Source organism: Halichoeres trimaculatus, unplaced genomic scaffold, assembly GCF_033239565.1.
Source record: "Halichoeres trimaculatus isolate MK-OKI-2021-1 unplaced genomic scaffold, fHalTri1.1 fHalTri1_scaffold_8, whole genome shotgun sequence".
In the NCBI taxonomy this organism is placed as follows: domain Eukaryota; kingdom Metazoa; phylum Chordata; class Actinopteri; order Labriformes; family Labridae; genus Halichoeres; species Halichoeres trimaculatus.
In genome coordinates, this window is record NW_027437186.1 from 15,620,491 (window position 1) to 15,642,146 (window position 21,656).

At 39.4% G+C, this 21,656-nt stretch overlaps 2 protein-coding genes across 3 annotated transcripts in view; one reads left to right on the forward strand and one right to left on the reverse strand.

The window, feature by feature from the left end:
• gfra1a (gdnf family receptor alpha 1a) overlaps positions 1–9,282 on the reverse strand; it is a 107,313-nt gene extending 98,031 nt beyond the window's left edge. The window contains exons 1-4 of the mRNA XM_074675878.1: positions 9,150–9,282; positions 6,720–8,100; positions 5,916–6,212; positions 4,806–4,886 (exon numbers count right to left, since the gene is read on the reverse strand). Coding sequence (XP_074531979.1) covers positions 4,806–4,886; positions 5,916–6,212; positions 6,720–6,783 — 442 coding nt within the window. The 5' untranslated portion in view covers positions 6,784–8,100; positions 9,150–9,282. The remainder of the gene's footprint in view (positions 1–4,805; positions 4,887–5,915; positions 6,213–6,719; positions 8,101–9,149) is intronic.
• Positions 9,283–10,060: 778 nt separating this feature from the next.
• On the forward strand, positions 10,061–19,608 carry LOC141795396 (coiled-coil domain-containing protein 172-like). 2 transcript variants are annotated; one of them, XM_074676248.1, is made up of 8 exons: positions 10,061–10,261; positions 10,496–10,581; positions 11,458–11,580; positions 12,126–12,288; positions 13,134–13,235; positions 14,620–14,722; positions 18,980–19,067; positions 19,306–19,608. In XM_074676248.1, the coding sequence occupies exons 1-8, from the start codon at positions 10,183–10,185 to the stop codon at positions 19,345–19,347; spliced, it is 786 nt and encodes a 261-aa protein (XP_074532349.1). In that variant the 5' UTR covers positions 10,061–10,182; the 3' UTR covers positions 19,348–19,608. The 2 variants fall into 2 exon arrangements, with proteins under 2 accessions (XP_074532349.1, XP_074532350.1); XM_074676249.1 differs by having other exon boundaries at positions 11,464–11,580.
• The last annotated feature ends 2,048 nt before the right edge of the window (positions 19,609–21,656 follow it).

Below are 21,656 nucleotides of genomic sequence, written 5' to 3' on the forward strand. Positions count from 1 at the left end.
TTGTCTACATCATATAACCTAATGAAATGACACAAAGGAGATACAATATAAAGGGGCTAAACATAGGGTTCTTTATAAAGGAAAGGAAATAAGGGAGAAAAATCAAAAGGAAATCATGAGGAAGCACAGATGCACATGCTTCATTACCACAAACACAGTAAGTGTTCTTCACTTCTGTAACAAGTGCATCATGCAAATAAGGGTTTAAAAAAGAGTTATCACTTTTAAATGAATAAATGATTAACACAGCACTTAAAAAAACACTGCAAAAATAAAAACTATTTCCTGTGCTAAAAAATGTATATTTTTTTCCACAGGAGCTGCTAGAGATGAAAATGAGAGTAGGCCTGTCTTGATTAAGTAAAATAATGAGCACAGCGGTATTATTTAAATAAAACTTTTCTTCACAAGAAGAAAATAGTCAATCTGACCAATGAAAGGCTACAATTTAAATCTGTTACTTTCCTTCAATTTCTCTTAAAAAAGTGTTGTATGACTGCTATCTGAGACTGTATGCAGTGATCTTTAAATTCTAAAGGTCTGCAACACCTTTACCACAGAGTACAGAGCAAGCTTTTTGTATGAAAAGTATTACAAAAGTAGACTCTGTCATCCACTGATTCATCAGACCAAATAAAAATAAAAGATGTGTTACTGTTGCTGCAATAGCAGTGCTAAAGCACAAACCATCAAGGATCACGACACCAGTTGTTTTGTATATTTTGATGCAGAGAAAAAGGCTGATCACACCTTACTGTGACTCACAGGACCAAGCCTGAGGGACAGAGACGCTGTGCCTCTAGTAGAGATATGAAAACACAAGTCATCAGCTAAAAGAAAGCACAGATACTGCTGTGGTTTTATATAAAAGCTCTCTTAGAGTCAGATAAAAAAGAGCTATTTTTAATATTTTATGTAATTTCTTTCCAGAATTGTTTTAATTATTCAAATACTCCTGACACAATTTAATATGTAAGGGCCACTTCGACAATACTAATCTCTGTTTATCACATTAATGATTTCCTAGCACTGACAACACTACATATATCCCTAATGAAATCAGACTGATGCCAATCAGCACAAACAGGTGTCAAGGGCACAACATGTATGGGTGTCACTGTGGATTAGTCCCTTCAGCCAGAGATGTGGGGTCGTTCAGGGTATTACAGGATCACTGTGCTTATCTATTGTTCCTATAGCCTGGGATCACCAAGTCACACTACCACACTGAGATAAACATGGGACACATGGATTTCTTCAGAGGACCTCCTGAAACAATGGGCTGACCACAGAGTGAGTTCACAAATGATTATCTGAGGACATGAAAGCATCAACAAAAGTATACGAATAACTTAAGGAGAAGAATAAAAGTTGGGTCTGCATTCTGATATGACCTCAACCTCCAACATAAGGCCAATGCAAAAACAAATTTAAATCCCCAGAGAGTTCAAATTGTTCCTCTCAAGTAATGCACATTTTATAGCTTTCCTGTATCCATTTCTCCCCCTCTGCTCAGTTGAGCGTGCTGTAGCGCAGAACTGAAAGGCCGTCTGAGTGATCAAAAACAAGCTCTAAGCTCTAATCATTTCTGCCTCGGTCCCCCTCCTGCCACCTTGCCCTTTCGTTTCCACAAAAAGAGCAGCGGAAGCAGAGTGATCTCATGCGCTGTTTGTGAGCTTGGCATCCTCTTAGTCTTACCCATGCGACTCAGTGATTAACCCTCAACCCCTTCAGCCATCTCCTCCCATCCCTCCTCCATCCCTGGCTCGATGAGTCCCCCCTTAATCATCAGACACTTATCTCCATCCAGCTTGGTTCCTGTCTGCCTTATCCCTCTGCTCTTCTTTGTGTCATCACCAAATCACTCTGTTTTGACTAAAGGATCCTCATCCACATGAGCAGAAAGCAGGAGGAATCATGCGCTACATGACTACATGGGGACAAGCTGTCAAACAACTTTGGACTTGAAGAGTTTATTAGCCCTGTGGTTTCAGCATGAGGGCTTTGACCTACCGATGGGTTCTGGAATAAAAGCCAGGTGACATAAGATAAGCAGGAAATGAAAAAAGCAGCTATTTCTTCAACATTGCCCAAGATTATGTTTGATGTGAACTCTTTCAGATTTTTCCTTACTGTTGTTTATTCTGAAAGTTACAAAATTAAGAAGGTTCAGTTTTAACTGATTTGCAAAGAAGAGGTGACAGCTACAGAGGAACTTGCAAATCCTTCTGGAAATCTAAGCTGGTCATTTTAGGGATGTGAGGCAGATACTGTGAGACACAACATCACAAAATACCTAAAGGTGCTTTTCAACCATGGGAGCTTTCCCCTGGAACTACAGACTTTCCCCCATTACTATGTACTTTTTGACCAGAGGAGGAACTAGGGTTTGAATTTACCCCTAAAATCGGCCTTTCCTGATGGACAGCATTTTCTAGATATCCAGGAGGGTAAGACCTGCAAGCTGGACCTTTGTTGGTAAAGCACCCACAGTGTTCTTATTTCACCCTCGGTCCACAACAACATTGGTTCTAAAACTCCTAAGAGTAGTCTTCTTTGAGCGTAAGCACGTTGTACCAAGAACTGAAAGTGTTTGGACCTTCTAGCGAAATACCCCTTGCGAAGGCCTTTTATTTGTTTTAAATAGCAGTTGAAACCATCAAAACATCCCTTGTGTCATTACTCTCAAGATGAGCATACCAGGAAAGTAAAAATTTCCTTGCTTCTTACTTCTGATATTCATTTTATAATTTTGAAAGCTCCTGTGAAGAAATTTCTGTTTGTGGACCAGGTGCTACCTTTTTTCTATTTAGTCCTCTATATGTGTGAGTAGTGTTTTCAAGCCACAAGAATCCCCCCTGCTTAATTTGAATATCATTTATGACTCATGATAAATCTTTGCAGTTCCAAAAGCATGAAAAAGCTGTCTTTGGCATGGGTTCAGTCTTCTGGTTGAACAAGTAAGTCCAAGGTGCGAGTACAGGTGTTGAAAACTACACAATCTGCCATTCTGATGGTGTTATTGGCTTAAGCAAGTGATAAAAAGCCACTGTTGATTTCACTTTAATTTTCTCTGTATGAAACAAAAACAGTTTCATTGTCTCAGCAATTATTACAGATTACTCACTTCAGTGTACTCTAACTTGAGGCTTTCACAAATTCTATGTAGCTTCACAAATTTAAAATTCTTTAGGAGATGACTACCAACCATGAGCAATTATTCCAGGCTTTCTAAAACAGTCATCTAACCTCTTGAACTGAATTTGGTTTACTCTTATGCTGAAAACATGACATCAGACAGTTTTGGAGAATTAAATGACTCATCAAATGAGTAGACAGTTCTTTGTTTTTTACGAGGAGTCAGAAAACACTTAGGTTAAAGTACATTTTGGAACCAAATTCATAGATTTCAGAGAAAATGTTCATATTTAAGTATCAAAAACAGCAAGGAAAAAAAGCTTCCTGACCCCATGTGAATCAAATGTGTTAGATTTTTTGGATTTTATGCCTCTGCAGACTGAAGGGAGCTACACTCATATAATACGTGTCTAGCCACTGCTGATCACAGAGGCAGATATATTACACAAAATAGCCATCAATAATCACAAAGACGCATTAAAACATCATCTAAGTTCCTGCCTCCACAGTACGAACGGCCCCATAAATCTGTGTGCTCTCACTCCTGAATCCTCCAGCTCACACTGTGGAGTCATGTCACCTGCCTGTAATCTGAACTATGATCCCGGCCTGCACATGCCTCAGCGCTGACGGCCTGTGGGTGTCTTGTCCTTGCTGGGACTGGCTAGCATATAAAGGGTCACAGACATATATAGTGTCACATTATCATTCTTTGAAGGTCCTCCGCTGGAGAGTAGCAAGGGAGGGAACAGGCTTTAGAAAACAACCTTCATTTTTCAGCCGATGATTTTTTTTAGAAGCAAATTGGTCCTGAAGCCGCTACGCGGTCCAAGATTTTGTTTATCTGTACCTCACCACCCACATTATGATCTAACCAGACTGTGGGAGAAGCTTTGGTTTGGGGGCAAATCAGTCTATTGTGGGATAAAAATGACAGAGGAAAAGGAAAGAAAAGGCTTGTCTCTATCAAAAGGGGTCAAAATATCAGCCTTGTTCTTTGAAGATGTGGAGGCAGTGTGTGTCTGTTTGATTCGACACGCCACTCATCACCTGCAGCGTAATAATGAAAATGTAAGCAGCAACATGATTGCACCACATTCATAGATCAGGGCTCCCAAATAGCAACAACAGTGGGACCAAGGAATACCTGAGTGGCTGTGAAGAAGGGAATAACATCGCCATCTAGAGGCTACAGTCTGCATTGCTTGAACACAGATTTAAAGAGAAAAAAATGCCTGTCATGCTCTCGTCCATCAGAGCTCCACACTCACTCCTTTCAACAAGTGGATCCAAGCTGTCCACAACCCACAGTGAAACACACAAGCAGCAACAAAGGCCCTCTTACACCGTCTGAAGCACTTCTATCCACTGCTTGATGAGACTCAGAACTATAGCTCCCCATGCAAGGTCACTTCCAACTGGCATGCAAGTGTTGCTGGGGCAAGAGGAACGAGCGGAGTGAAGGATGGGCAGATAGAGTGAGAAAGGATGAGGACGGGGGACAAAATACTTGACACACAGATAACCTTTAGTGAGAGCATGCACAGCTCGGAGCCTTAACCGTATCTCAAGTCAGACAGATGACCAACAATATGAGTAAATATACTGAGAGATAGAGAGAAAGCTTCAGGAGAGTTTTTTTTTTTTTTTTTTTTTAACAATCTTACCTATGATGGGAGCCAGGCGGAAAATGTCAGATAGACGGCTGTTTACTGGTTCGTATGGAGAGTCTTCCAAGAAATCATTACCTGCCAGAAAAGGAACAAATTTTAGATAAACAGTAAGGAAGTGGATAAGTAGGCACGCGTGATTGTCTACCAATGAGTTCGGTTTTACTCAAGCTTTGCCATTTGGATTACTGCTGTGTTTCGCTAAAAAAAACAACAAAGACTATGTTGGGAAATCACTATGTTAAGTGTCCTGGGATAACTTTTCCATAATGAGGTCCTGTATTTGTAAAAATCAACTGATAGATGGGTGGATTTGTTTTTGAACCCCCCCTCCAGTTTTGTTTACCCTCCCTCACCCCTCACATTAGCCTGCATGTGACAAGGCTTATTTGGGTCAGTCGATATCCATGCTGGCACACAGCAACACGCTTGATTAGGCAGGTTGGTCAGCTGTGTTGCGCAACTGGAAGTTGACTGTCCGGCCATGGTCTGGATGCAGTTAAGGAACAAAAAAAGGCCCTCTTGCTATGATCTCAGCCCTTTGAGATGGCACTGCCAGCCAGTCAGCCAGTCAGCCAGTGCTGAGGGGCTTCATGCTCCATTACCCTGGAGAATGATGATGATGATGGAGGTCAAAAAGTAGCTCGGCTCTGCAGGTCTGGGGCTTTGAACTGAGACCAGGGGCCAAATCTGAATGACAACTGTGTGATTTTGCATGATCTTGGTGGATCATTTTGAGACAATGGTGTGTATTCCTTTTTTGAGTGGGGTGGGGTGGGGTGGGGGCTATGTTTTTTTTGTGGTTGCAGGGATGAGGGGGTAAGAAAGCTCCTTACACAGACAGGGGGAGCGGCTCTGAAAACAAACTATGTTCACCCCTTCACAGAACTGTTTGGAAAATGTGCATTTCAAGTTAATTATGCTTGAAAAGTGTTCTCTAAATATAGCTAACATGAGCCAGTCAGAATAGACCGTTTTATTGCAGCCCGGGAAAGAAAATTACATTGCTTCATAAGACAAAAAAACAACATCCAAACCTGAGAAAGTGGAGAGTGATTTCGATGTTGGGGGAAAAAACAAAAGTTTAGACCAAAGTAGTACACCCACCTTGTAACGTCTGATAGATCCCCCAGTAAATGCGCAGGCAGTTTTTCTCTTTCTTCATTCCCCGTTTACACCGGCAGTTGTACAGCGGGCTCTGCTTGAGCGCATCCATGGCGCTCCGGCACTCGTCTTTGGCCTCCAGGCCGGCCACCATGCTGAAGTTGCTCTCCTTGCCCCCGGCCACGCACTGCCTCATGGTGCGGTACTTGGTGCTGCACGCCTGCTCCCTCAGACACTGATCACTGGCTCTCACACAGTCCAGCCGGGCGCGCAGGTTTTCCTCGGCGTAACACAACACATCTGGAACCCAAAGCCAAATTATTTTGTATTAAAAGTAATAAACTGTCGATTTAAAGTCCTTTACCACAGCCATTCTGAGTCTTATTTAAAGCCTGAACACTTTGCGAGCTGCTTTTCGAGATGATATATCACATTTAAAGCTCTTTGTTGCTGTCGTGCACCATTAAAACAAATTGTCACATGAGGATTAACAATTCTAATGCGTAAAAGCACATGTTACGAACAGTTCCCGGCCCACTCTGACAGTTTACAGTTAGTTTCATTTAAACAGTTTTCCAAAAATGTTGCTCTCCCGTTCACGTTGACACGAGCATATAGTGTCGGTGTCCATTCACTTTGCTCTTTTGGACCAGTTTGGACCACTATTCTTTAATGAGACACTTGGAACACTGTCACATCTGTTGGGTTCCCCTTTAATACTATAACAAGCTTTTCCAACATCTTTTAACACCGTATGCACCTATGACTCCGTATCATGCCGGTGGTAAAAGAAAACATTAAACTTACCCAAAAGAGGGAGAAGGACATACAGTACAGCGAAGATCATTGTCTTCCTCTCCGTGTTAGACATAAACCCTTGTTGGAAGGAAATTTGCAAACTAAGAGCGACTTAATAAGAGTTTAATTCCCAGGGTACCTCCGCGATACCGGAATCCATTGAAAAGACGTAGCAATGTGCGCTCCGCTGTACACAACTCATCCAGCTCGCCTCGTACGAGAAATAACTTCCCTCTTCAAAAAGTCCCAATTTCCCACAGTCTCTCAGAGGTCTACAAAACAAGTGCTTCTTTAATCCTTTTCTTCCTGTGCGGGTGGTCTTCTCACCGCCGGGAGTCAAAAGACAGCGGATCAGTGCAGCAGTGGAGGCGAAACGGCCGAGTGTCCTCCAACTCCAGCCAGTGTGGATGCTTTGCGTCTGTGCGTCTGAGCGCACACAGCCAACTGGAGCCCCACTGCTGTCTACAGCGCATTCAGCAGGAGGAGAGTGCCAGCTTCCCCCCTCGCTACGAGCTACAGTATTTCGATCGTAAATTAACAAAGATATAAGCTATCTATCACAACAGACTCACTCAATTGTGACAGTTTCACAATAAAAGCACGGAGAAGTATGGAATTTAAAATCACTTTACTCATTCATGAGCACGGGAGGCGCAGAGACTATAATTTTGAAAGGTTACAGTCCCTGGTGAGTTTGAAACTTAGTCTAAATCTATTAAGTGTTATTATTGCAATGGTTTTATTGGCATACTTTAAGTAAAGCTCACAAGAAAAGAAAAAAAATAAGGTAATCATCACTTTCAAGTCCATTAAAGCCGCACTGGTTGTAAAACCAGAGGGCATGTGGTTGCATTTAAACCAGAAGTAGAACATGCACCATCATCTCTTTATGTGTGTGGGCTGGTTTAACACTCGACTCTAACTGCGCTGACATGGAGAGGGCAAAGAGCATGACTCAAATGCATTTTTATGACATGATTAATAGCCCATGGTAACATGTGCGGGGAGCTTATACGGCCATTCTTTAGATCAGGATCCACTTCTAACCTGAGTGCCACTTGAACTGGAAAATGAACAGACATGGTATTTTTTTTCCTGCTGCACACTCCTCTTTGCATATGGTATTTCAAGCATGTGTGTGTATCTCCTCCCAGTTTGCCATGATAATAATCCAATTTCTGAATGACATAAAAGGGTTACGCAACAGTGACTGCCAACTTTGAGAGGCTGGGTTGTTTGATGGATGTGGATGATGAAACACTTCAGGGGAGTTTTATAAAATACAGCCTGGGAATAAAAGTGTGTTTCTGATACTTGCTAAGTGAAGCAGCCTGTCAGCGCTGCGCTCAGTCCAAACGCAGCAGAGTGGACACTGTGGATCTGTCGCCATCTGTTGGTGAGATTAGCGTAAAGGTCCCTGTTAAAACTCATAATATGAAAGCACAACAGATCATAGGTTCAGGATATTTCATACTTCATTAAGGCATTTCATCTTAAGCAAGATATGAACCAACAGTATGCGAAAAATGCATCAAGCAGTTTGTATTTCATCTATTGTTCATTGATTGCCTATAAAGTCAGTTTATAGGCTAATCCACTTGGGTTCGGACTATGTCAAGGAGTCTCCCTCTATAGTCAAGACTGGGATAAATCAATCAAAGCTGCTGCTGTCCACTCCGGTAAATCAACCCAACCATGCAGAAGGAGGGAGGGGATGGATTCAATGAAACAGCTCTTTTACAATTAAGCGAATGAACCTTTATTGAAAGGGAAAGCTGTAATAAAGAGGATAAGATTAATCAATCTTTGAAGGTGCAGTCTTTTCTAATTTCACTTTCATTTTTGACACAAGAGGTTTAAAGAAGAAAGGACCACCCTCCACCGCTAATTTTACAATATCTATGCCAAGAAAAGAGATACCAGTACAAATGTACGACAGGCTCCGGCTACTTTCTGGGATAATTGCCTGTTCGCAATTTGATGACTGTGCTGTTATGAAGTCTCCAAAGGGAGCCTTGCCAGTCAGGGGAAGGCTCAGTCTGGTGATTTATGAAAAGGCTCAATCAATATGTGTTATTAATTTTGCAAATGAATGTCAGAATGATGTAGTCCTTGGGTAATTTAACGTTTCACACTGTAATGTGCTTCATGGCACGGGATCAGATGCTTTTCCGTCCCAGTAGTGAAACCAGAAAATTGGTCAAAGTGAGGAATTGTGTGACAAATGTACGCAGTGGGACTCAATGGATTACTGTCGAGAAAGCTGACTGTGCCGATACAGCGACAGAGGGATTCAGTCAACACTACAGAGAGCTTATGCACGACGAAAATTTTCGTCGGTCAGTGTTGGCTGTGCCAATACACTTCTGCAGCTGATCAGCAGCTCAACAGACACAAATCTTGGTTCCATAAAGGAAAAATGTTAATTTCACAACTTACAGTTTTTTCAGGAGTTTTCCTCCATAGGAAACCATCAATTCGAGCTCAGGTAGAAACACGTTGCACGTGCTAACCAGAGTGTTGTCTACTCTCGCTTTGACAGTTTCTGGGCAGTTTCGGCAATTTTAACTAGTTACTAATTTTTTTTTTTAAAAAAAAGGGTGCCTGATGGCTTTCCTCTAGCTTTCAGGTAGTTACCAACACTGGATATTGCACCTACACTCATTTTACCATCAATGTCGAAGATTGAAAGTTGAAGACACTGCGACGAGGGTTGCCAGATCAAACTGATAGTTTACGCCCCAAACACCCCAATATCTTTTTAAATCATTTAGAGTCATCTTCTTGGACAGGGTAAATCAAAGATTCGAGCTCCTGATCAGTCTCCCATTACAGCCTGATGCCCTCACTAAACGCCAAGAATAAGCCTCCAGGTCAAAGCAGCTTGGTTAAACTTTTAACCCACTTCAGGCACTCACAATTGACAGTGACCAATAGCATTTCACAGTAATACTTGATTAACCAGTGGCTATGACTGGTTGATGGTGACCAGTTGGACAGAATCTCTCCATTTCAAAATTATTGAACTAATCATTTATCTCCGAACCCATATGCATATGGGTTCATGTTTGTCAAAATGTTTACATTTTTGCCATAAAAACTGCACAAAATGTTGTGAACAGCAGGCTAATTTTAAATAGATCACCAGATTCCAAAAAATGATTTGAGAAGCCCAAGCGTACTGAAACCTGTCAAATCTGGCAACGCCATCGTGCAGTATTCACCGTCACCAAACTTTTATCGCAATATTTATGACCCGCCTTCCTCTGTCTCTGATTGGTTGATGGTTGTTTCCTTCTTTCTTTTTGAGTGGTTAATTGCAGGCACAATGAAGGTGATTGGTAAAGCATAATTTCAGAGTCAGCCAAAAGGCAGGCAGTTTTGTCTAAACTTAGCATACTACATCTTGAACCTTCAAAAGTTGTTTTCTGTCCCTTCTTTATCACACTTATTCGTTGCCTGTTGATAAAGAATGAGTTTGGACACACTCTTTCAGCAAATACTGCTTACTGAGCAACACTTTACTGAACAGACCCAGAAACTGAAAGAAGGTAATACAATTTTCTGGTTAGCAAAACAGCTTTAACGTTAGCTATCCTTTTCACACTGCATGAACACTGTTCACATATGTTCATGAACACTAGCGGCATCAGAAGCCAGTCACTTTGCTTAAATCTGGGTGTTTTTGTTGTTTTTTTTCAATCCAGGCCTAGTCTAATCTTCTCTTTTAAATGTAATAGAGAAGAATTTTCTGTAACTTATCACCCTTATCTTTTATATTCCAGTGAAAGCAGCCATAGTCAAATGCAAGGATCAGATCAGGGGCTCCACCGAAAATCTCAAAAGGACCAAAGAAGAACTGGATCAGAAAGTAAGAAAACATAATAATGAGGGTTTTGTTTTATTTTAAGACAGAAAGAAAAAAGGAATAATGATTTCTATAATGGCCTACTCTGAAGCACTATGAGTTGCAAGTGGTATGGACACAAGGGGTTAAGAAGTGCATATTGGCATATTGATCAGCTGATCTACTTTATGATTGAAAACACTAATCACTTCCATTTATTTCATCAACAGTGTAAAATGCAAGAGCCACTGTAAAATCAATGACCAATTTCCACAGGATAACATTAGCAAAAACCTTTTAGCATGTGTGAGATATGATGTCAAAGGCCAGCTTGTTGACCTCTTAGAAATATTGCTGAATCCTTCCTGTGCTTGTAAAAGTCGTCACTTGGTTAAAAGGGCAGAAACGGGCAGAGAAGCTGATGAATCCTGCACAGTCTGGGCAGGATCTGCATGGAAGCACATGGCACAGATACCTTTTCTGAGCCTGCAGAAAGAATAGCTGAAGTGTTTACATCAGGGAGATATGCAGGGTGTGTTTTCCTCACTGTGTGTTTACAGCTGTCATGATGTGACATCACACCGTTTATGGGAGCTGTCTTAAGATAATTACAGTGTTTAGAAAACGTGGAAGCTGATTGTGCTTGCTGAGCTTGTCCGCTGACGTAAATAAAACACTAAACTCACTTCTATGAGCTGACAAAAACAGACTGAAGACTGTAATTGTAGAATATTTGTATGTCACACAACCTGATTTTACGTTTCTATAGAAACTGGCAGTTTTCTTCGTTGAGGGGAACCACAGTCAAAAACTATAGGCATTTTGTTCATTTATAAAGATCTAGTGGTCTTATGTCTTATGTAAATCTGTGTTTCTTAACTGCTCACTCCTCTCTGTGAGCTCCAGGCTCAGCAGTTATCCGTGATGAAGCTGCAGCGGGATCTGATGAAGAAACACGAAAACCAGATGTCAGCGAAAATTGAGGAGCTGCTCTGCCAGAAGAAACAACTACAGGGACGTCTAGTGGGTTAAATTCTGAATCATAATTTACATCTTATATCACTGACAAGTTGTTAACTCAGATAGTTCAATTCCATGTAGATTAACACAAACTGACTCACACCTCTGTTTGGAATATAAGCTTCAGTTGAGTGAAACAATAATAAATCATGGTTTCAGGTATGTAAACATGGAAAGACGTTTAAGAAACACATTTTATATAACCTGCCACTTTGTCTACTTCAAATCCATCATTTTGTACATAGTTTCAAAACAGGGAACAGTGATTTCATGCTACTTGTATTGACCCAAACAGCAGCTCAAACTCTCAGGATAGCTTGTTTAATTTGTTTACATGTGATCACAATTCAATCTGCTTTCAACCAGCTGGTAAGTACTTATTTTTAAATAGATAGATAGATAGATAGATAGATAGATAGATAGATAGATAGATAGATAGATAGATAGATAGATAGATAGATAGAAAGATTGAAAGATAGATAGTGAAAAGTTACCTTTTTTAGAATTATCTCTGGGACCTGTTCTCATCATTCATCTATTCATACCAGGTCAACATAAGAGAAGAGTCAGCAAAGGAAAAGGAAAGATTCCTTCAAGAAATCTCAAGGTTTAACAGTGAGTTCAGCCTTGAAAGCAAAGAAACTGAGTCTGAGAGCCAAACTCGGGCAGAGATCCTGGACCTGGAGAGGGAGGCAGAGTCATTAGATAAAGGTCAGTGAGGACTGTTAATTATACTGTCATCAGAGTGAGCTCTGGTTTTGTGATGCTCTGACTGTTCTTATGTTATTTCTGTGTATATTATGGAGTTAGATACACAGTGAAGAAATCTGATTAATGGAGAATTAGGTTTAAATATAAACGGTAAATGCCTGGGGGAAGGTAACACCAGAATCTGTAATCGTATTCATGGAAATACAAACAAAAAACAGTGATTATCAGGGGTTCAACAACACAAATCAGCACTGCCTCATGATGCAGCCTTTCTTGTCTTGGCACCAAAGATCCATTTTTTGATCTATGATTGATTAAATGTGAGAGAAATACCAAAAGATTATTATGAGGTGTAGCATCAAATGGTTGTATTCAGATGTATGTGCTCAAATGTTTCCATAACAAAGAGAAAGTTTTGCTTGAACTACCAGAAGATAATAATTTTCTCTGAAACATTCTGTAAAGACTTGCAGCATAATGAAAAGAACCAACCAAAAAGACCCAAGTGCATTACTCAAAAATTTTTAACTAGAAGAGGCTCTTTAGTGGAGCAAAAAATAAGACCAGGATTTAACAGAAAATCACAGTCAAGATTGTGAGGCAGCAAAAAACTTAATAACAAAAGATCACAGTAATCAATCTGGGGCACACAGACCAGTTTTTGAACCCAGGCTGCCCACGAGATAGCTAACCACATGGAGCACAACCCAGACTGCTAGACTGTCTGTGCTCCAACTTTCTGCCATGAATATACATCTAATATGAATCCAAGCTCTTCAATTTTTTTTTCTCTTGATCAGTTATTGACCATAATCAGGGCTCTTGTTTTATTTCTATTTATTCAGAGATGAAGCTGATGAGCCTCGGGAACAGTCGTATGAGCTCCATGCAAGAGGAGAGGAGAGCACTCCAGCTTGAACTACACAGCCTGGAAAACACACAGAAAGGTGAGTTCACTTTATTGTAGATAATGTGCTCCAGGCAGAGCTAATGTGAATAAAACATTGACTCAATCTCAACACACAACAAATCCCTGGTCGTTTCTTTCACACTGCCTGTAGCAGGGCAAAAGTTTGTCAGATTATTTATTGCATATTCTGTTTGACAGAGATCAAATCAAGGGAAATGAGCCACTCACACAGGGTCTTGAACTCAGATGTTCTATAATATTTTCTCAAGACACAGTAGAAAGATTTCAGGTTTCAGTAATTTTTGAAGTCAAATACTCCCCAAACATGTAACATCTAACATGTGTAGTATAATCATCTATAAAACTGTCTGGACGACCTTCTAACTTATTGATCTGTGACTTAAAGTTCTCTGTTTTGGAGTTTAAACGATAAATGGATAACCCAGCTTCTAACGCTGCACAATGAATGATTGCACTTTGTCATGTGTGCTGGATTTTCTTCACGACTCACTCTGTAGATCTTTCTGACCCCCTCATCTGGTCTCCCACTGTGCTGAAGTTGTCTGGAATCAGGCTTTTCTTTAAAAAGAGTACTCGTGTTGGTCTGAGCCCAGCTCAGTTGCAGAGTTTCTGAGGGCTTTTGGCTCACTGGGTTCCGACCACTGCGGTCTTAAAATCTCAATCAACATTAAGATGGGTTTGCATCATGAATGCAAGGAGAGACTTCACAGATAATCCCTCAAACACCTTGTACAGGATATAAAAGTGATGGCACAGGACTGAGGCTATTAGAAACGAGACATTTATTGGAGCCAGATTTAAATGAGATTAAAGATAAATGGAAACTCATGTTGTGGAATAACTTTCTGCCTTGAAGTGTAGAAAAGGAGGGGGACAAAACATGTTTTGATAGAAAATTATTCTTGGAGATTTCTTCTATTTTAGTTTGTAGGTTTCTCAGCGAAAAATGGAGATGAGAGTTTTGTTTTCTAGTGGTTTTGCAGAAGAAGTTATGTCATCTTCAGGGTTAGAGGGTATAAGTTGATAATGCTGTCAGCAGCTACAAGCAAATTTAATCTTTTTCTTTACCAACTTGGATCCTAAATATGAAACATGTTTTGTTTTACTGGGTTTGCCCAGATGAGTTTGCACGCTGTCCATGGGGGTTGGGATTGGATCAGAGAACTCCTCATATCACTGGGCCAAGCATCAGTGCTGGCCATGATCCCAGGCAGAAACTGTTGCAAAGGAGAGTCTGGCGTAAATCAGCCCAAAAAAATCATGTAGTTTGAGTCGAGCATAAGTGTAAGATCATGCCAAAGTTAGCAAATCAGCAAATAATATAACAGTGTAGGTACACCCTGTGTCTGTCTTGTCAGGAAGGAGTCATTTTCTGTTTGATTTATTTCTCCTGACTGCAGACTTGGAGCAGCAGTTGAGGGAGGCTGAAGCAGTGACAGAAAGTCTGCGAGCAGAAAGACAGTTTGTGAGTCAGAAACCTCTCACTGACAGCACCTGTCTGTGGTAAGTAAGTGTCACCAGATGTTTTTTATTGGACACCCAGACCCAGTAGAAAACACCCCACTTACTTGAAACTGCATTATGCTTAGAATATATTTCTTATGAGACACAAACAAGTGAACAGTAAATGCTTGTAAAAAAAAATAAAAGTGAACAAAAGAAAAAATCCAATCAAAGCTATTTAAAAGTCCATAAAAAGCTTCTTATGAGCTATCCAGTATTTTAAACATAACTTCTTAGCTGCTGTGGTGTTTTCTTATTAAAGAATTTTCTCAAGTGTGAGGATGTGACTTAGAAAAGCACAATTATTGTCCCTTGTCTCTTTAGAGTTAGTAATATCAACAGAAAAAAATCACATAAGTAGCAGTTAATTGCTGTTCCAAGACTTATAGTGTAACTCTTTTTGTGTAGTTCTGTTTACAGCTCAACGCAGTATCTGCAGGCTCATCAAATAGAAGGTGTTATTTATGACGAGCAGAAGTGAATCACATCATGAGAAGTGCTGAACCAACCGTGTTTCTCTTCCTATATCCTGCTGGCTGGAGTCCAAATCCTGAAGTGTAAATAACAGAGCATTAAGACCATTTGGCTTAATTAATGCTTTGATCTGCAGTGTATTTCATTCAGTCAACAAGTGGAAAGACAGGGAGGCTAATGTGATTGATGCAGGGAGGTTTGTACAGGAAAACGAATGAGGGACGGAAACTTCAGCATTTACGCTCTAATAATTAATACATTTCTCACCAATGACGAGAAACACTTATTTTGTTGGTTAAACAGCAGTATACACATCTACCCAGTAAAGAATACTGTTGACCTACACTTTGTAGTATTCAACCTGAAAAGTCTATGGTATCATGAGAAACTCTGAAACATTGTTCTGGAAAAAAAGAAACATCTGTAAGAAATTTTGACAAACACTGAGAGTGTGAAGAATTGTATTTTTAACATTGTACTCACAAGGAGCTCCTATGCAGGTGACTGCTCCCAATTTAAGCTGTGAAACCACTATTCTTCAGGTATACATGCTCACATCACACTTTGTTTCACAGTGTTTATATTTTAGTAGTGACTTCCCCAGGCATAGTTCACTCTTAATTTTCTTATGTAGTGCTTCATCAGGCAGTTAATTCAATCCAAATACACCAAAGGTGTTTTCATTTGTGGTGATGTTTTTTTTGTTTGTTTTTTTGAGAAATTCTTTTCTTCCTGAAAATGTGCAGGAAACTGTACCAGCCCAAACCCCATAAGTCTAGAGTCTAAAAAGTCTAGAAACAAAAACTCTGACGATGAACTCTGTTGTCAAACAGTTGTACATCTTTACTTGTCCTGCGCCTTTAAAAGCCACTCGCCACAGCAGAATAAGAATAAGAGCCAGTTGTATTACATGAATGAAGAACCTCTTCTCTATTGAAACATAACTGGTAGAGTTGATCCTCCCCGTTTCTCCACAAAGAGACTTCCTTTATGTGATTAAAGCCTGGAGATCAATAGCGTCCTGGAAGGAAGGGTCATTGTTATTGCTGATGCCGCTACTTTGGATAATTTCTTCTCCTCCATGCTGTGGATGTAAAGTGATTAAAAAACCCAACCTATGAAGACAGGCGCTAACAGATTTTTAAATCATATTCTGCACAAGTATTTATTTACTATAACACTGTTTCATTCACTGTTTTCTCCAGTATTTGGTGAGGTTTGTGTAATTTGTGAAAAAAGGTATTATCCTTGCTTGAGGTGCTGTTAGTTTTGCAGGTTGTTATTTATTTCCCCTGTTCTTTATTGCCCCTGCATGCATGTTCAGCTCTTGGCCTTTTCCCTGCCTCTCCCAGCACTGCCTTAAATCATGCATGTGGATAGCATGTCCCGTTCATCCATCAGCCTCATTAAACATACTCGGTCCTTCATTATCCTCAAGCTTATTAGCCTCAGGAAGTGCTGAGGATGTGGCTTTGGAGCAGAGAGCCTCCTCTCACTCATTCGTATGATCATCCATCGGAACTGAGACCATCAATCCTCTTCTCAACCACTGCTGTGTCTCTTTAAAGCGCATATTTAACTCTCCACTCATTGATTGTTGGAAATTGAATGCATGTCAATTTGAATGAGTGCTACAGCCATTTAAAAAGTGTTCAGTGTGCAAAACAGGGTGGCTGCCGCCATAGAAAGATACCTGAAATATGCAGTGCTTGGGATTGATGATTTAGGAGTTGTGTGGGTTTTATGATGTGTAGGATTTTCTCCGCTGATATATTACTGCTGCATTATTTCTGAAGGCTCATTTGAAGGTGTCATTGCAGAGCAGGAATCTGATTTTAAACTGCAGAAGCTACAGATATCTCAAGTGCCTTCCTGGGTGTCGAGCTGTTGGAAGCATCATTCTGCTGTTGAGGAAACAGCACGCTTGGCTTAAAAATCTAATTTGTAAGTTACACAAAGGAGTGAAAAGTTTAAAAAACTGCTGTGTAGATTTAATTTTAGCCCAGCTGCTTTATTGTTTCATTTAGTTCCAATAAAAGAAAGGGAGGAGATGTGGTGCAGAAGCTTGAAACACCGGGCAGAACTGTTGAATCGCAACACAGTGGACCCAGGGCAGATTTTTCACTGAGCAAACTGAATTAGATAAAACTATTTTATGTATGTTTGTTCCCATCACACATCGATTTGCTTTGTGATATAGGTTTAGTTTGGAGCTGCCCATCTTCTTTTTACAGGCATCGTCTAATATTCTGTGTGATTTCTTATTAAATGAAGGAAGATCAAACAAAGGGACATTTTTTATCTAAAGTACCTAACTGTCTGTGAGACAGGCTGTTAAGAGCACTCGCAGAGATAAAAGCTTTTCTCTTTTCTAAATCTCATACTTTATAATAATAATTATACCCCTGTAGATTCATTGTTTTCTGTATCTGCAGAAGCTGAGTAGATCTTTGAGAACTGCTTAAGTCAAAACTTGATTTATTACTGCCAATTCACTCTCTGCTTATTAATTCGTCCCTCAGGGGCCTCTGTATGTCTTCGCCCCTGCGCAGCAGGGCCTTATGGATAACATAATTAAATACAGAATGAAAGGAACCTGACAAAGATGACTGCAGCTTGTTGGAGAAGGAGGAGATCAGGCAGTGTTGGTTGTCGTCACTGTGAATGCTGCTTTATGGCTTAACCCTCCTCAGCAGCAATTTTAAAAGATGATCTTTAGATTTTTAGATTTTTAGAATCTAAGGACCTGATTCCTCAAAATATCTCAGAAATCAGGTCCAGCGTTTCATTTTATTTTATTTTTTTGGCTTTTGTTTTTTGTTTTTCTTTTGGCTTTCAACAGAGGAGGTGTCATGGTGTGTCATTTAACGTACATGGATGAAAAAGCAGCACGTTTGTATGACAGACATGTAATCCATGGAATTGGACCTGTTTTAAACCTTATGACCTTCATCTATGTATGTGTGTATGCATATATGTATGTATTTATCTGTTAATCCATATGGCATGTGCACATTAAATCAGCAACATGTTTAAACATTCTGAACCTCAGTAGGGTGAGATTATCAGTTAATAAACAAGTTATTAACATTATTTTATTGCATGAAGGTCAGCTTCCCGCCACTACCCCCGGCTGCCTCTCCGATTCATTTAATCTACTTTCTACACTGTGAGATAAGTTAAGACATAATGTAAACTCCTTAAAACCTTAAAAAATACTAGCTAATAAAGTATGAGAACTTGTGTTGGCTAAAAATCTTAAAAACAGAAATCAGATTTAAATAATGAGTCTACTAAAATCTTCAGAACCATGAATTTATACCAAAATAGATGAAAAAGATCAGCCTACTTAAAAAAATATTGTAAACCATTTCCCTTTAAAAAAAACAAAAAAAAACAAAACAAACAGCAACCATCAGGTTCGGATAATTAGGATAGTTAAGATAGACTGGAGCCTATCTTAACTGTCCTCAGATGATGAATTGAGTCAGGTTACAAGAATGACTGTGATCAAATTTAGGTTTACTTCATCCTTTTGAGTTGTACATTAAAACTAATGTGAATTTTTATACATTGAGCTTGATTTAAAAAAAATGGATTTGAAGTGTGTAGTAAACAAGACTCATAAATGCCCACAAACATTTTTGATTCTCTTTAGTTAATTTCAGGTTTTGATCTTCTGCTGCATATAAAAACATCAGCAGGCTTAACCTTCAAGCCCTCTGAAACGTTTTCTTCATGTGCTCACTCTTTCACATTTGTTGTAACTCTTGTTTTTACCAGGCTGAGAAAGGAGCTGGAGATGCTTAAAGAGGGAGAGCTGGAGCTCCAAAGAGAGGCACTCAGCTCAGAAATACAGTTCCTGAAGTCAGTAAGTTTCTTTCCAGTGAACAAGCCTTTTACTCAGGGCAATGAAATATATTTTAGATTTTCAACGTTATTCAAATATCTCACCAGAACGAGACAGGTAAAAAAATAAGGTATTGTTCAAATACAGAAAAGGTGTGGGAAATAACTATCCATTTTCAAAATGTAAAATTGTGAAGGGGAATTTTGTTCTGTAAGGTGTTCTTAAAAGTGTTTCATTCAGTTTTCTTTTCTTTTTTCAGAAGCTGGAAAGCAGCCAGGAAAGTGAGCAGCATTGGGTTTGACATGGCAAAAAGTGTTTCACTGATCTGTTAAAAAGAAACACACATGGCGATGAATAAAGAGCAGTTATGGAGAAGGAGCAAACAAGAAGGAACAAACAGAGAGTGCAGTGTTGGTTGCTGTTTACTTTGAAGGGTACTCGGAACAAACAAAATCCATCCGGTGCATGACTCAAATCAGTTCTTCAAATGTCTTTGCAATGTTTAAAGAGTAGCCTGTTTCTGGAGGAGTTCAAACAAAACAAATAAATTCTCAAATTAAAAGATTTTTAAGTGGATCATTTCATTTCGCCCCCTTTCATCCTCTAATCATATGACTACAATACACTGTGGGCGAGATTTGGTTTTTACATCTACATGGTGATTTGATTGATGTTGATAACTTTCATATTTATGTATTTGCACTGGAGTGGGAACAAATCACAAGCAGTTTTGAAAGAATGATGTATGCACTCAACTGCTTGCAAATGATGAACAGTAACAAAAAAAATGATTCGACAGCTCCCTCTAGTGGCCCAAGTGTAACATTACGTGGAGAAAATGTTCAGCATATAAAATTCTTACTTGCACTTTATTAGATTTTAACAGTATGTCCATGTAGATAGAAATGTTTTGTGTGATTTTTCAATTGTAATTGTAGCCTAATAGCATCAAACTGTTTAACTGCAAGTCAATTCTTAATATTTTCAAAAAGAAAAAAAATGTACGGTGCTTAAAAAAGTAATCAGACCACCGCCCTGTCTAAGGTATTGGCCACAGCTCCCCTAATTTAACAGAATATTGCTGACAACCAAAACATTGGTATATTGTTTTGGTTAAATATCAGTATAATTATTTTTTTCCTTATTTTTCTGTAATTGTAAATTAAACAGTATGTACTAAAATGTAATTATTAGTATTATCAATGAATTTTAAAATGTACTGTTTCACACAAAATTCAGAGAAAGAGAAAACAGCTTTTTTTCTTTTTCTTTGACAAATTTCAGTCATTTACTTGTGCTCCTTAACAGAAAATGAAACAAATGGTTTTGGTAGTTTTATGTTATACTTGATGAAATTCTGACTTCTCAGAGACTTAGTGCTCTGGAACAAATTTAGGAATAAAAAAGTGATTTTGGTTTAGAATTTCAATAGCATCAACAAATACATGAGAGGAAGTAAAATAGAAATTTAACTATGAATACAAATATTGAGAGTACACAAATTTCAGACACAATAACTTAATCATAAAATTTATGACAAAATAAACCCCCTTAAACAGGGAGCATCAAGACCACATGACACCTCTCTTTTTAAAAACTGTTAATACACAAGGTCACATCCAGTGTGTGTCCAGCACACACTGGACAGTTTGGTCTTCATTTTAGATCCATCACAGAGAAAGCTCTAAGGCCACTTTTACCCAATTATGCTGCAAGGTTGTGGTTCACTGATGGGTGAGGGTTTCTGAAGGGACAAAAGATTAAAATAAAATGGACTAACCTTATATTACTCTGCACTGTAACATTAAAATGCCCTTGGTGGGAGCTACCAAGAAATATTTGCATTAAGGTGAGCAGGTTTGTTTTTTTTGTTGGTTCAGACAGGAGGATTCAGATGCAGCTAGAAAGTGAATCTTTGGAAATCAAGGTTTCAGGACAAACAGGTTCATCACTTTTACAGGTGAAGACAGTCATCAGGCAAAACCATGATGAGAAAATTTGATATGTGTGTCCATGGCCACCTAGTGGAGGGTCTCTGACATTACAGCCTCACACTGGTGATCCTCAGCCCACAGACCGTTATTCCAGTAATTGATGATTAGAAGGTCTGTGGGCCTGCAACAGAGGGTCATTCAGCGGGTCATTTTCTCTCTGATTAGAGTGACTCCTAATAGAATGATGTGGAATGTCAATGGTTACCTAATGAGAGCCTGCAATCTCGTTTTGAGTTTTTAACCCTGACCTTAGTGAATAAAGTCTGGATGTGTTAGCAAAAAAAAAAAAAAACAGAGAGCAGACAGAACCGCTGTCAAAGCAGTCCATTTGGCTGAGTGGTTAAGCTCATTGACATTGCAGCTTTTATCTACATCAAACAGAGAGTGACTACTAGTAAAATGAAGTCAGGAAGAAAGCAGTGAAGATGAAAATCAAGTCCATTCCAGTGTTTTTCATGCTTTTGTTTGCTTCCTGCCTGCAGAGAAACATCGCCTTTCATCCAAAGTGTTCTTCTGAGAGAATTTCAGTGTTAGATGAAGTGATGTAGTTGTGTTTTGCTTGTTTCTAGTTGTCTTTGCTGTGTTTTGGATCATGTTATTCTAACCAAAGACAGCC

Excerpts from the sequence above, each read along its gene's own strand:
- LOC141795396 (XM_074676248.1), top strand. The coding sequence starts at position 10,183 with ATGAGTTTGGACACACTCTTTCAGCAAATACTGCTTACTGAGCAACAC. Across the intron at positions 11,581-12,125 it reads AACAACTACAGGGACGTCTA|GTCAACATAAGAGAAGAGTC; the intron begins GTGGGTTAAATT and ends TATTCATACCAG. Across the intron at positions 13,236-14,619 it reads CCTGGAAAACACACAGAAAG|ACTTGGAGCAGCAGTTGAGG; the intron begins GTGAGTTCACTT and ends TCCTGACTGCAG.